This window comes from Morone saxatilis, unplaced genomic scaffold (assembly GCF_004916995.1).
Source record: "Morone saxatilis isolate NCDOM2014 unplaced genomic scaffold, NCSU_SB_2.0 Contig24, whole genome shotgun sequence".
In the NCBI taxonomy this organism is placed as follows: domain Eukaryota; kingdom Metazoa; phylum Chordata; class Actinopteri; family Moronidae; genus Morone; species Morone saxatilis.
In genome coordinates this window covers 21219091-21233216 of record NW_023339807.1, presented here as the reverse complement: position 1 = coordinate 21233216, position 14126 = coordinate 21219091, and the positions used below count along the sequence as shown (strand labels likewise).

The 14126-nt window shown below is 39.2% G+C and overlaps 3 protein-coding genes across 3 annotated transcripts in view; all 3 read left to right on the top strand.

The window, feature by feature from the left end:
- Positions 1-5528, top strand: part of ccdc105 (coiled-coil domain containing 105) — a 6901-nt gene extending 1373 nt beyond the window's left edge. Inside the window, exons 2-8 of the mRNA XM_035672776.1 lie at positions 252-536; positions 1268-1372; positions 2481-2631; positions 3389-3555; positions 3676-3771; positions 3864-3977; positions 4664-5528. Coding sequence (XP_035528669.1) covers positions 252-536; positions 1268-1372; positions 2481-2631; positions 3389-3555; positions 3676-3771; positions 3864-3977; positions 4664-4891 — 1146 coding nt within the window. The 3' untranslated portion in view covers positions 4892-5528. The remainder of the gene's footprint in view (positions 1-251; positions 537-1267; positions 1373-2480; positions 2632-3388; positions 3556-3675; positions 3772-3863; positions 3978-4663) is intronic.
- Positions 5529-6778: 1250 nt separating this feature from the next.
- On the top strand, positions 6779-8151 carry LOC118336398 (sperm acrosome membrane-associated protein 4-like). The gene is made up of 3 exons (XM_035673038.1): positions 6779-6830; positions 7487-7606; positions 7778-8151. Exons 1-3 carry the CDS (start codon positions 6779-6781, stop codon positions 7981-7983), a joined length of 378 nt encoding a protein of 125 aa, XP_035528931.1. The 3' UTR covers positions 7984-8151.
- Positions 8152-9636: 1485 nt separating this feature from the next.
- Positions 9637-13955, top strand: zp3d.2 (zona pellucida glycoprotein 3d tandem duplicate 2). Its single transcript, XM_035672798.1, has 8 exons — positions 9637-10260; positions 11012-11127; positions 11246-11349; positions 12294-12468; positions 12564-12669; positions 12836-12924; positions 13031-13104; positions 13361-13955. Exons 1-8 carry the CDS (start codon positions 9799-9801, stop codon positions 13936-13938), a joined length of 1704 nt encoding a protein of 567 aa, XP_035528691.1. The 5' UTR covers positions 9637-9798; the 3' UTR covers positions 13939-13955.
- Positions 13956-14126: the final 171 nt, after the last annotated feature.

Here is a 14126-nt window from a genome sequence, read left to right as displayed (position 1 = left end):
TGTTGGGCAGTTTAGTCTATAAATATTCATATTTTAGAGGCTGATCATGTGTTTTTTTAATAAAATCTTAATCTGTGAACTATTAACCAAAGTTTAAATGTAATGTATTAAAAAGTGCCATATTTCCCTCTGAAATAGTGGAGTAGAAGTGTAAAGTTGTATAAAATGTATCTCAAACTTGTAATTAATCACAGTATTTCAGTAAATGTATTTTCCACCACTGGAAACTGCAATCTAACTTTCTTCTGAAGTTCCCCAGTGGCTCCCAGAGGACGTCCGTGGCCCCGTTCCCGCCTACCAGCTTGCGTGAGCAGTGTGCCGGGGCCAGCGTTGCCGTGGCCGGGGAGTACATGCGAAGTGTGCGGGAGGTGGAGGGCCAGCTGCGCAGGCAGGCCGGCAGGGTGACCCAGGAGGGCATCAGGCTGGAGAGAGAGAAGGGTCACCTGGAGAGGATGCTGCGCAGCCTGAGGACTAATCTGACTGTCAACAGGAGGAGCTCGGAGGGGAGGACCAGGAGGCCGTCTACTGCTGAGACGGTAAGTTTTCACCACTCCTACTCCGCTAGAGGGTCTTGTATCTACTTCTGTGATCAAGTGGATGTACAACCATGTATGGATTTAATTCATCCTCACAATTCAATCCTGAATGTGACCCAGCTTGCTCTTGTCACGATTGTCTTCTCCACACCGGGCTTTGTTTGCTCTTTGGGCCGTAGTGTGATGAATACAGTCACATAACCAAACCATCCATCAGCAAAACACTGAATCATTTATTGGCTCAGTGCTGCCCTTTTGTTGCATTCTGACCTTTGACCTTCCCGTGGAGACAAAACACCATAAAGAGAATTTCTCCACAGGGATCAGCAGTGGTGTTGCGCTTGAGTCGAGGCTCAAACTGTCTGACATCTGCACTTCTCTAGACTTCAACCACTTAAAGATGTTAACTTTAAGACAGATAATTGAGCTAATTTGTTGTTTATTGTGTGCACTGCACCACAGTTAATCTCTGGGGATTTAACCTGCAGAAACCTGCATCCACGTGTTCTCAAACATCACACACAGCTCCTGCAGTATCCAGACAAAGTACTGCAAATATCAAATCACTTTTAAATCATTTCAGTACTGACAAATAATAAATATGTCATCCAACACCAGACGTGGTGTAAGTGATACAACAAGGCTACGGATTAATTCATTAAGTTCTGTATCTTGAACTCCATTTGTCAAGGAGTGGAGATGCGTTCACTGACAGGTCTGCTCTGCTGCAGGAGAGAGATGGTGCTGATTACTTGTTATTGTGTGAGAGAAGAGAGCTGGCCCAGCTGAAACAGGATCTGGAGGGAGCACTGCGAAACACCCTGACCCAGCTACAGGTGATTTACAACGTTACTGTTCTGTCTTCATCAGTTGACTCATTTTCCTTTAAAGCCTCCTCCCCCCCACTGTGTCTCTGTTTCTTTCTCTCTTTTTCACTTACCCTGGCAGGAGTGATGGAAGAAAAACAACACTACCAAAGCTTTCACGCACCAATGACCTCTACCGTTCTTTCTCATCGCCACTTAATATCTGTTGTTTTTTGGCAAGTGTTGATAAATAAGCAACAACAAGAGTGAGTCTACAGCAGGGGCCACTGCTGGTATTGTGATCTCATAGGGAGGTACTGCATGAAGTACTACAAGAAAGAGTAATATATCATCATACTTAACAAAAACAATGCAAACAGCAGTTCCTATAAATTTTTTTATCATCATTTTATATAACTCCAAAACCTGCTCTCTTCTTATCAACCATTTGCATGCATTTGCAGGCACCTTTGACCTTATTTTGTGCCAAACAGACACCTTTTACAATAGAATTGCGTTTTTATTGAAATTGCATATGAAGTGGTAGTCTTAAATTTATATGAAAAAACTGAAATAAATACATAAAATAATAATCTTGTGATGGGGGATAGAGGTCCCTGAAAAGGGCCCCAAGGCCGGTCTTCCCTGGTTTACGCTCATGCTATCGGGTCTGTGAGGCTGTACTGTGACGTAAATGCTAACGTCAGCATGCTCACATGCTCATAATGACAATATTAATGCTGATATTAAGCAGATACAATGTTTGCATCTTAGTTTAGCTTGTTTGCATGCTTATTACATTACATTTGTTTATTAGCACTAAACACAAAGTACAGCTAAAACTGATGGGAATGCCATTAGTCATAAACCTAGCAAGACCCCTTATTATAAGGTTATTAACTCTTACTTACAAAAAATCATATATAATTGTATTCGCTGAAACGATTAGTTGATTAATATACAGTATATATTAGTAATTAGTATTTATTGTCATTAATCGTTGATGTGGTTCCAGCTTTCTGGAATTTGCTGCTTTTCTTTGTTTGCATTATACTAAATTTTATAGGCTAAACAATCAATCAATTGAGAAAATTATAGAAAGTTGTGGCCCCAATGTGTCCCCTTCTGTCTCCTCCAGGCCCTTGGTCAGAGCAGCAGACAGCTGCTGGAATGTGCCAGTGAGAGGGCTCGTGTCCTGGAGCTGCTGCCTCACAGCGGCGCTGCTGGAGGACACCGCAGCGCTGCTCAGACCTTCAGCAAAACAGACTCCGTCAGCCCCTTTACACCAGGTACAGTCAGGACACAAAGTGAAACTGTATCAATCCCTGCAGACAATACTGCTGCAGCAGCAGGAAAAGCAGCTCAGAAAGACAAATCACACAAAGACAACACAAAAGAAAGAGCATCATTTTACACACATCCAAACAAAATGTTGGGACATAAAATGGTATAACTGAAAAACAACCGACTCCCAGCCGGATCTTTGTCTGTTTGGCAGCACTGTTTGAAAAAAAAACAACACATCATAACATTTGATAATTTGCACTAAACACAAAGTAAATCTGAGGCTAGTTTTATTTAGTCATAAACCAAATTATTGGACAAATAAATGTTTTTATCTGACCTTGTGCAGAGTGCGAATATGTGTGCATTATTATGACAGTATCTATCAAACATCAAATACTACCCCTAACAATGAACTGCTGACACTCACAAAGAAGATCTGATCTGGAACATTTGACCTTCCCGGTTTAAAATGATCCACTGTGTACCAAGCAAATTTCACCAGTGTGGAATAAAGAAAATCTTATCTTAAAAGGGTTATAGTATTGTAAATAGGGATGTAAGATTTATTTTAACAATATGAGACTTAATTAAAAAAAATTCTCAGACAAAAATCTACAAAATATATTTTCTCTTATATTTTCTTTATCAAATTAGATAAAATTTGTATTACTCTGAGGTAGGGTATAAACGGTATATTTCCTTTTGAACTGAATGTAAATGGTATGGATCTTTCTTTTTCGGTGATTTGTCTTCATGAAGAATGTAAACAGGTTTTAGAGTCGTCCACTTTGACAGTGAACCAGTCACAGCAACTGAGGGAAAACATCAGACAGATGCTAACCAGTGCCATCACCAGGCAGAAAGCTACTCACTGCACCGTCAATGACGGCCTGGTGAAGAAAATGGCAGAGACGATCAGTCTGCAGGTAGATGCAAATGCAACATGTTGAAAGTCTTTGTATGCAAATTAGAAATTCTTATTGATCAGACATCATTGTGACAGCAGAATAATAAAACATATTTCCCTTTCATTCTGTCATTTGTAGCAAAATCTGACTCTGATGTCTGCAGCCACCAGGCAGGCAATGTTTCGCAAGCAGAGGGAAATAAACTGTATTCGTCACAGCCACGACCGAGTACAGGTTTGTGTGTATGTGGAACAGGATCTGTGAATTTGTTTGAGATTCAGTGACAGTGTATACAATGTGTTTTCCCCGTGTTATTCTGTGTACAGGGTCCAGAGTACAGCGGTGACATACTGTCCAGAGAGAAACTCAACAGGCCTCTGGTGCAGGTTTATCAGAGACACCCAGGGACACAGTTACCTGAGGCTGCTCATCTCATACAGGTGTTTACTGCTTCCAAAATGTCTATTCATACATGTTCAAATACACTCATAAAGCATGATGGCAGAACTTTTCAGTGTGTAGGGTGCTCTCTGGTGATTATACACGAATGAAAAGATTGTTATGCAAATTTTTTCCATATATGCCGATAAGGCCCACCTAAATGTTACACACTGGACCATAAAAGTATGTCTCATTAGAAAGTGATACCAAATGTTGAAAACAATGCTAAATATATGCATGGTTGAAAAACAAACTTTTCTGAGAAAAAAGGAAATATTATGTAAGCTTACACTTGCACATCTCAGACCACAGTCTGCATGACTAATGTAAAAACCAAACCAAAACTGTGCAGCAGAGGGAAGAGGAGACACAAAAACATACAATGACTTGAATACAGGGAATAACAGCAAACAAACAAGGTGGAGAATAGAGTATAAAGATACAGGCGTAAGTGTTTCTTTAAACTTAGAAAGGTAGATCTACGAAAAGATGCTTTATAGTAATATATAAGATGCATAGAAGATCTGCTCATGTGTGAAAATAACGACAAACCAGGAGGTAGCAGATGTTCACACCACATATTAAAAAAGCATTCAGTGGTTTGACACTAACCTCCCCTCTTGTCGCCTGCTGAGTGTCTCAAACCAACCAAATCAGCCAAATGAGTTTCCTGTGTGTCTTTCAGGGCAGCGCAGTGCTGAGGCAATGTCTAATGTCCTCTGAAGGTGAGCTGGCGAGGCTGCAGCGTGCCTGTCTGCAGCTGCTGGATGATCAGCACGGCAAGAGAGCAGCAGCTCAGGTGGACGCAGCTGTCATCCGCATGAGGCGGCAGCAGGTCGACAAGAGAGCCATGCCTTCTTTTCTCCAGCAGGGGGCGTGCAGAAGCCAACTCCCCTTATCTTGTGTTCAGTAGAGCTGCAGCAGCAAGCATGCAAGGAGAGAGAGAGGATAGTGTTAAGTGTGTTGTGAGAGATAGGGATCAGTCATGTGTGAAATGGTTCAAGATGAATAAAATGGGATAAAGGCTACACTATGTGACCAAAAGTATATGGATGCCCCTGTTTAAACACTTTTACACTTGTGTACTTTCGGTTTTGGTTAGTCCCTTTAGTTCCAATTTAAGATTAGGGGGGGAAAGTGTGCTTCCAGCTTTGTGGCAGCAGTTTAGGGAGGGCATTTTCCTGTTTTGATTACCTCTGTGCAGGAGGTTCATGAGGAAATGGCTTTCCCAGTTTAGTGTCGAATAACTTGACTGGCCTGTACAGATCCCCAACCCCATCCCATCCAACAACTTAGGGATGAACTGAAATAATAACTGTGATCCAGGCCTTATCACCCAAGATCAGTGTTGGATCTCACTGATGCTCACTGAGGCTGATTGGGTGAAAATTCCTATAGCCAAGTTCCAAAATCTTGTGGAAAGCCTTCCCAGAAGAGTGAAGGCTGTTGCAGCGGCAGATTAATGCTCATAGTTTCAGAATTAAATCTTTAAACACCATATAGGGGTGTAATGTTCAGATGTCCACATACTTTTAGCCACACAGTGTATGTTTCTGCAATTAGCTGCACACATGGAGTTGACTTTTTTCTCTACTAGTCTCTTTGTGCAATAACATTTAAAACACTGAAACTTAATAAAGGTTCAAACAAAGAGTTGTGATGTCCAAGACGCTACACTTCCTGGTCAGAAAGAAAGCACAGCCACGTTCTGAGGATTTGTGTTGGGTAATTTATGAAAGCTCAGACGAATCCAGTAAGTTTTGGAAAGTATTGGACAATCCCTTTTAATGGCCTGTATGTATATGTGACTGACAGAATCTTAATTTCCCTGATGCAGCAAACCCCAGCCAACTGTTATTTCAGTGATAGAAGAAATACCAAGATTAATTTACCGTAACCATTTCATTGTGGTCAAATTCTGTTATCTTTACTGCATTAAAAGATGGTCGTGATAGGAACAATGGCCTTCTATATGGCTGAAAAATAGATAGACAGATAAAGTGGATAGAGATTAGTAGTGTCTAATATGTTTATCTGTTATCTAACAAGATGATTACATTTCTCACTGAAAATAATTTATTAACTCAATAGAGTCTCACAGTTTATTTTGAGATATAAACTGACAAGCTGCCTTCTGAAGTAAAACAGCTTTAAAGACATGAATTTAACATATTTTCCATGAAGTTTAAAAGACTATTCCTACCTCCTACTCAGATTTCTAGTCATGGGATTGCAAGTCACTTGACATTCCTCCCACCAAACTTAACGTCTTTCATTAGGACATAAGACATGATTTAATAAACCCTGTTTTACCTAGTACACGCCACATGTCTTGTCATTCTGTCAAAAAAACAAGACATAAGTGGACATAAAATGACCCATTTCATATAAATTTGAACCTAAATTAGATTGTAGTTTCTTTTTTCGCAAAGCCCTATCGATTCTCTTAAATCTGAATGGGACTATTCTCAGCAGGACAGTGAGCCTGAGCAGTGCTGTAAAATCAAGGCTGTCACCAGGAAGCTAACAGCTTAATTGAATCATAAGTGTTGGGGAGTGGAGATTCCTGAAGGTAATAAACAGAATATCAACAGACCTTCAGATCTCTGCAGCTGGACTGGCTGAGGAAGCCGAGAAAGCCTAGATAAAGCTGAAACTGACTGACTTTAACAGGTTTCTTGCCTTCAAGATGAAGAAAGCTGAGTGGTTCTAGAAAATAACAAGAAAGACACGACGTTAAGAGCTGAAGAATCGAGCAGCAAGATTATTATTTTTTCCTTGTTGGCATTAAGAGGCAGTAATGTCGAAGCTGGTTTGCCATCTGCTTCTCCTTTGTTTACTTCCAGCTGTGGGTAAGTGAACAAAACAGAAGTGCATGTGTGGGCGTGTTTGCTTGTGTGTATGAATGTACAAAACATGCAAACAGAAATACTGTTACTGGAAATTGCATGTGCAGCAATAACTAATGGGACTGCAAATAATGTTTTTTTAAAGTATATATATATTTCCAATCAATTGATGAACCGCTTAGTGTAAAAAAATAAGTCTGTTTTGTCCTACTAAGAGTCAAAACCCCAAAGATATTCAATTTACTATAATGTAAGACATAAACTCTCACATTTGGAAAGCTGGAACCAGCAAATGTTAGGCATTTTGGCTTAAACAAGTATCAATAAAGTTGCCAATTAATCTAACTAAACAAATGATTTTTTAATCAACAATGTAGATTTATGTTATTAATTCAATGATTTACGTCCATAATAACAATTATCCAATTTGCAATAGCAATTACTGCTAATAATAATCAATCAATTTTGTAATCAGTTACAAAATGTAAACACTTGAGGATGTCATTGTTTACTTTTAAAATTCAGAACAAAGGATGGTGCAGTTTTTGTCATTTTCATCACGTTTCAGATCATAATCCTGATGTCACTACAGCTTCTCTGAAAATCAAATCTAAAACCTTTAAAGAAATGTGGTTTTAACCAACATGTCTGTGCTTCAGTTCCCCTCTTCTGTTATACCTGTGTGTTCCCGGCCATCTCACCTCTGGACTGTATCAGATACCCTATGAAGTGTCCACCCGGGCAGGTCTGTCTGTCCAGCAGAGCTGTGGGCGAGAAAGGTGAGGGTGCCTCAAGTCACTGAACAAAATTTAAATGAATCAAAACTGAGAAAAAGAACTGAGAAAGACGGTTCCAAGCACAGAGCGAGAGATGAGTCAGTGTGGTTTATTTATTTTTTTCTTTGCAAGTCTCTCCCAAACTGATGTTTCTAATGAACTCATGGTTTCCAGGAGACTTCCGTGTGGTGTTGTATGAGAAGAGCTGCATCCTGCCCTCCCTGTGTGGAGTCACGGGTGAAAAATACACCATGGGAATCAACTTCACCTTCACCAATGAATGCTGCAACACACACCTGTGCAATGGAGCTGCAAGACCTGCGACCCCCTACTGGACTGGCACACTACTCACACTACTTATTTCGTACTCTGTTTGGTGAAACATATTAAAGCAATGTGGAAGAGAAATAGTTTGACACATGAAGCGGAGTTGCCTTTTCTGTCCTCTAGTGGACTGACATTTTATTCAACTTCCTTTTAGTAACTGTACTAATCTGTGCTTAGTTTTACCTCGAGTGTGAGATGGAAAAATAATATTATTGCTAACTTGCAGAGCTTGCTTTTTGGAAGAGATATTGGGGATGAGTGTTTAGTTTATGTTTCCATGATTTATACAAAGTCTGATCAAATAAACTACCTCTATTAATTTATCAGTCAAATTTGTCTCAGAGGGCTTTAGAAAAAAGAAAGCAGCAGTTTCTAATGACATCAAATCCTATTTTTAGCTGTAAACATGCAATCAAAGTTGAAACAGTATCACGTAAGACTGTGTGGAGGATAATGTATTCTTGAGACCCTCCTTGTGGCTGGAGTGAAAGCTCTGCATGAAGTGAGGACCTCCAAGCCCAACCTGATCTGACCTCTATATTACAAGCAGAGCTTCAAGGTTGGGGAGCAAGTACAAGAAATATGTGAACTAAATCCTGAATTAAGGAGGCCTACTTTGTGTACTTGACAAACATCCATGTTAAATTGATATTTTTAATATAATAGCAAAGTGGTGGGTACTTTTACTACTTCATTTTCTTATACAGGGTTGAATCAATTAGATTTAATTGATAGATCTAAATACACAACTCGGCAAAGGCTTAGGCTACCATCTGGGACACAATGAACGCAAGATGCAGAATGGCACAATGGGGAAGCATGGTTTCAACTCATAAGTTTCAATATATTTCATTATTATATACTTTAATTAATAAAAAACAAGATCAGTAATGTATTTAAATGTTCTGACACAATTTGTACACTTCCTTGCAAGTCTAACAAAAATGAAATCGAAGATTGAGATTAAAGAACATGCTCTGTAGACTATATTTGCAGGCTACCAGGTACCCTTGGGGACCCATGCAAAGACCTTATATTGAATATCACTTATCACACAGGCTACATACAGAACTAGGGAGATGGAGTTGTACACCACTTTAACAATGCTTGTTCTCCCTGGCCTACAGAATGAAAGATATGTACTGTTGTGTCCTCAAAGTCATGTGAACCATGTAAAATTTGAGCATAACTCAAATGAAGTTCATCATTTAGTTAGTTCATTATGTACAGGCACAGACAAGAGTCTTATTTTGTTGCATACTTGCTTGAAAATGTTGCAACATTACCATGCTGTTTATTAGTAATGTTATTAATGTGTTGTCAGAATTGTTGAAGAAATATTGTTTTTATTTGAGCATGTAAAATTATTTTTATTGTAATTTTTATGTAAAAGTGAACTAACTATCTAACTAAAGCCAGGAACTGTCTTTAAATAATCAAATAAACCACAATAAATAACTGAATATGTGCAGTATACAATCTACACACAAAAAAAAACAATAAACAAAAAGTAAAAGACAGAAACATTATGTTTATATATATATTAATACTCTTTTAATAGGTATGTTTGACTTGTCACAGCAGTAAAGAAGCACAGGTGTTACACATAACATTAACTATTATTCAACATTTAGGTGAGGCACAGTAAACCCACTTCACATGAAGCAGGTCAACTTGTTTTTTATGAAACAGCCAGTGAGTGGCGCCATTATGTTTCTTTCTGCTTCCTTTACACCACCAGGTGTTGTTAATTGGCTCCAACTGAGGAGAATCAGTGGTAATACACTTTAAGTTAAGGTTGTATTTTTTTAAGCGTAAACCTTAAAATAAATAAATACATAATTAAACTTGTTATAAGACTTCAGGGCATGGTTTACCTCCCACTGTTTCTCATGCTGCCGTTGTGGTCCTCCACTAATGGTGGAGCAGTAAACCGAACAACCCAGGTGATGAGAAAAGTTTCCCGGAGAGAAACACCGACTCTTCCGCCGCCGTACCTGCACCTCCCCGTGTTCGTGGACTCAAGGCTGCCGCTGGTGGAGAAGGAGCACTTCTCTCCCGCCAGAGGAACCGGACAGGAGCCGTTACCTGCGTCCGTCCGGGAGCTCCTACTCCCGGTTCGGCCGAATACCAGTCCGCCCGGCGCTTCGGGTGTTTCCGTGAAGACTTCATGTCAGCTGCAAAAGATGCAGGTGCAGGTGCCGAGGAGCATTTTGGGCACAGGTGAACTACACTCTCAGGTCAAACTGGGCACATGCAAGGCCAGTAAATCTACAAAAGATGACCTGTATTTTGAATATGACCTCGGCATGTGTGGAACCAAACGCACGGTGAGCTTTAACAATAACTTTATATTTCACCCACCATGCTAACAGGTGTGGCAATCTGTTGGGTGGTCCTCCCCTTTGGTCCAAATAAAATATCTCAACATCTATTTGATGGATTGGTATTACATTTGGCACAGACATTCCTGGTGCCCAGAGGATGAATCCCACAGAGTTTTACGGTTGTGTGTCTCTTTGTTTTGTATTTATGTCTCAACTGGAGCTGCAGCAATTAGTTGATTGGTTTATGTTGGAAAGTTAATCAGCAGCTATCATTTAAATCTAAAGTCGATTTCTCAAATCTTATATTGTTGTCACTTGAATATCAGTGGGTTTTTGATTATTGGTTGGACAAAACTCTTGAAGTCAGGATATTGTGATGGGTATTTTTACCTTTTTTTAATAATGTTTTATTGTCCAAACAATTGAGCGATTTTATTGGAATTGGAAAATAACAGTAATGGATAAAAATAAATAATAAATAAAAAAGTCTCAATAGCTGTTGGATTGGCATGAAATTTGGCACACATTCATCATGGCATTCACTGCATTAGATGAAATATTATTCCAATTCATCCTCCTGACAATTTGTTCAATACCTAAGATGATGAACATGATAAACCCAGCTAAACATCTGGATGTCAGCATTCCTATGTTATCAGCTGTGCCTATAGGAAGTACTGCCTCACAGAGCTGCTAGAATGGCTGTGGTCTTGTTAAAAGAAGATGTATAATTTAGCTAATTGTTGTTTTGCAGATAAATAATAACCAGGTGGCCTATTCAAACACACTACAGTATGACCTGCCAAGACTCCAAGGACCAATCAGGCGAGCTGTGCCCTTCACCCTGCCTGTTGCATGTTATTATAACAGGTAGGACTGGTATTGAGTCCACACCAGAAAGCATTCTGCACCATTCTTATAACTATTTTTAAATATAGAAATCCTATATTAACACTGTTCACACTGGACTATGTTTTTAACTGTTTAGGTACCAATACTCCTACAAAATTGGCTACACACCAAAGATACAGATGCGCAAGATCTTCAAACCAATGAAGAACAGAGTAAAGTTCATTCTGACTCCACGAAATGGTAAAACCTGCAAAGACGTACATCTTATCTGCCTCCAACTCATTTCTGTGGCTCTGAAAAGTCTAGAAAAGCATTAGTTTGAGAACTTAAGAAACAATGCTTTCAGTATTGTTTAAAAATGGACTGATGAGCAAATGGTTGTCCATTTACTTTTTTACCATTTACCTATGTCCTTTTTACGGTGCACTTTCAACTGTGTATATTTGTCTTCAGTAAGTGAGACACATTTTTGCATTATTTTTCTCTTTTATGGCTAAAACTAAATAAAATATTTTCCATACAATAAACATGAAATATTTTTAAAGGAGAGTGAAGCATTTAGTGAACACAGCTGATGTCTGTATTTGATGTTCTGGGAATGAGAATATTATATTCTATTGTGACAATAGATCCTCCTAAATGTTACACACTGGACCTTTTTTAATGTGATAAAATAAAAGTTACATAATATGCAGTGCAATCTTGACAGATTAAATATCTTGTATAGAGTTCAGTGTGCACACTAGCAAAAATTGCACCACCCTGGTGATCAAAGTAAAATGGTTAATGTCCACATTGTGCTTAAATTGAGTTTACTTTAACCAGTATTACCAATATTAGCAGCATCACCCTAGATTTACTTGATTAGACACTGTATTGTCTTTAAAATGTTGAAAACCCCATACATATATTAGTATGGTTTCATATATGAGATTAATGTCAGTATAATAAATCTAATGTGTGTGTATATATATACTAATATACAACAGTTTATAATCATAAAGCTATGTACTGGATGGCAATATTCTATTGACACAATGATTAGAAAGATTACCTACCTTTACTATCAACTGACATCTCAACTGATTTAACATGTTTTAAAATTGTATTTGAGGTTAGGAAACTTGGATTTATCTGAATCAAACTTGAAGTTGTTTGTCTGACTGCTTCCTTCTGTCTTTCAGCTCAGTGGGAACGGCTTTCTCCATCAGATCAGTATGTTTTAGGGAACCCCATGTACTTTGAGGCAGAGGCCCCCTCCATGTCCCAAGACAAAAGACTGTACGTCCACTTGTGTTACGCGACACCCAATAAGTCCCATACCTCCAAGCCTCAGTTTCCAGTCATAAACAACTTTGGGTAATAAAACTCACACAAAATGGAGATGTTGAGATGCACTGTGTATTAAAAAAATAGCGCATGTTATGCTCAGGTTTTCTCTCACTCTGGTAAAGGTGTATGGTTGAAAGCAAGGACAGACGCTCCAGATTCATCTCACACAAAACCACTTCTGTGAGATTCTCTGTGGATGCCTTCTTGTTCAAAGGAATGACAGGCCAGGTGAGTTTTTAAGTTATTACCCGAGAAGGATTGTTAACTTTTTCACTGTATTTTCAATATATTGTTTCTCTGGAGGCTCTGCTATTTTCTTTGCTACAAATCTGGTTTCTGTTTGTATACCGTGCTAAAAGACTGATGGGAAATCTTGTGATTCGCTTTCCTGTAGCAGCTCTACATGCACTGCAGCATGTCTGTGGGCGGTTCTGCCCCAACAACTACAGCTAAGTCCTGCAACTACGACACAAAAGCAAGAAGGTTAGTTGTTGTTTTTTTCTTGAAGAATTATACATTTTAAAGCTTAAAAGTGCTGCATAATTCTTGACACAAAAGGGAACACATCTTTATCAATGTTTTTTCTCAGATGGGTTGAGCTGTATGGATCAGACTCGGTGTGCACCTGCTGTGACTCCGACTGCAGCTCTGCTGTGTCCACAGGTGAGTCTTTGCTTCCCTAATTTTCCACAATAAAACACATCCTATTACCATTAAAGGATAAAGCTGTAGAAATTCTATATTGTCAACAAAACCAAAAATGAGTTCATTTTAGAGATAAAATGCCACATGTTAATTGGAGTGTGTGTGTGTGTGTGTGTGTATTTATTTATTTATTTATTTATTTTGTAATAGTGGCTTTTGTTGTAATTTTGGAACAAATTATTATATTCTAAAATAAAAAATGTATCATTTCTAGTGACCAAAATAATCAGCAGCAGGTCATGGACAATAGAGCCCAAAGTGAAACCTACCACAACCCCAAAGAGGAAGACGGTTTCCACCACCACAACAACAACAATAGCAGCAGCAGCACAACCAGAGACTACCAGAGAGGTGACCAAAAGGAGGACCACTTCAGACGTGAAAAAGGCGAGCACGGTGAAGGAGTTGGAGTGGCCATTCGGAGCTGGAGGACTGACATGGGTTGAGGTGGAAGGTGAAGAGAAGCAGGTGAAGGGCTTTGCTGTTGTGGATGAGGAGGAAAAGGTCACAAAAACAATAACAACAACAATAGCAGCAGCACCACAGCCCGAGACTACCAAAGAGGTGACCGAAAGGAGGACGACTTTACAACTTGAAGAGACAGCAGTGACTCCAGTGGGCAAAGCAGCGAGCCCAGTGAAGGAGTTGGAGTGGCTGTTTGGAGCTGGAGGACTGACATGGGTTGAGGAGGAAGGTGAGGAGAAGCAGGTGAAGGGCTTTGCTGTTGTGGAGGAGAAAAAGGTCACAGAACCTCGAACAGTATTTGAAGATATCTTTGATTTTGACAAATAAAGCTAAATTTGTCCAGTTATAAGTTCTATCTGGGTGGATCATTACAGGACTCCTTACAAGCAATAATCAAGAGATCACTGTGAATATTTTTCTGCAGATGTTGTCTGCTATTACACACTGCACAGCTGAATTGCCTTTTGTCTCTTGAAACACTGTCTATATCGATCAGCCCTTTTAAAGGAACAATC

Excerpts from the sequence above, each read along its gene's own strand:
- LOC118336398 (XM_035673038.1), top strand. The coding sequence starts at position 6,779 with ATGTCGAAGCTGGTTTGCCATCTGCTTCTCCTTTGTTTACTTCCAGCT. Across the intron at positions 6,831-7,486 it reads TTGTTTACTTCCAGCTGTGG|TTCCCCTCTTCTGTTATACC; the intron begins GTAAGTGAACAA and ends TCTGTGCTTCAG. Across the intron at positions 7,607-7,777 it reads CAGAGCTGTGGGCGAGAAAG|GAGACTTCCGTGTGGTGTTG; the intron begins GTGAGGGTGCCT and ends CATGGTTTCCAG.
- zp3d.2 (XM_035672798.1), top strand. The coding sequence starts at position 9,799 with ATGGTTTACCTCCCACTGTTTCTCATGCTGCCGTTGTGGTCCTCCACT. Across the intron at positions 12,670-12,835 it reads TCAAAGGAATGACAGGCCAG|CAGCTCTACATGCACTGCAG; the intron begins GTGAGTTTTTAA and ends GCTTTCCTGTAG. Across the intron at positions 13,105-13,360 it reads CAGCTCTGCTGTGTCCACAG|TGACCAAAATAATCAGCAGC; the intron begins GTGAGTCTTTGC and ends TATCATTTCTAG.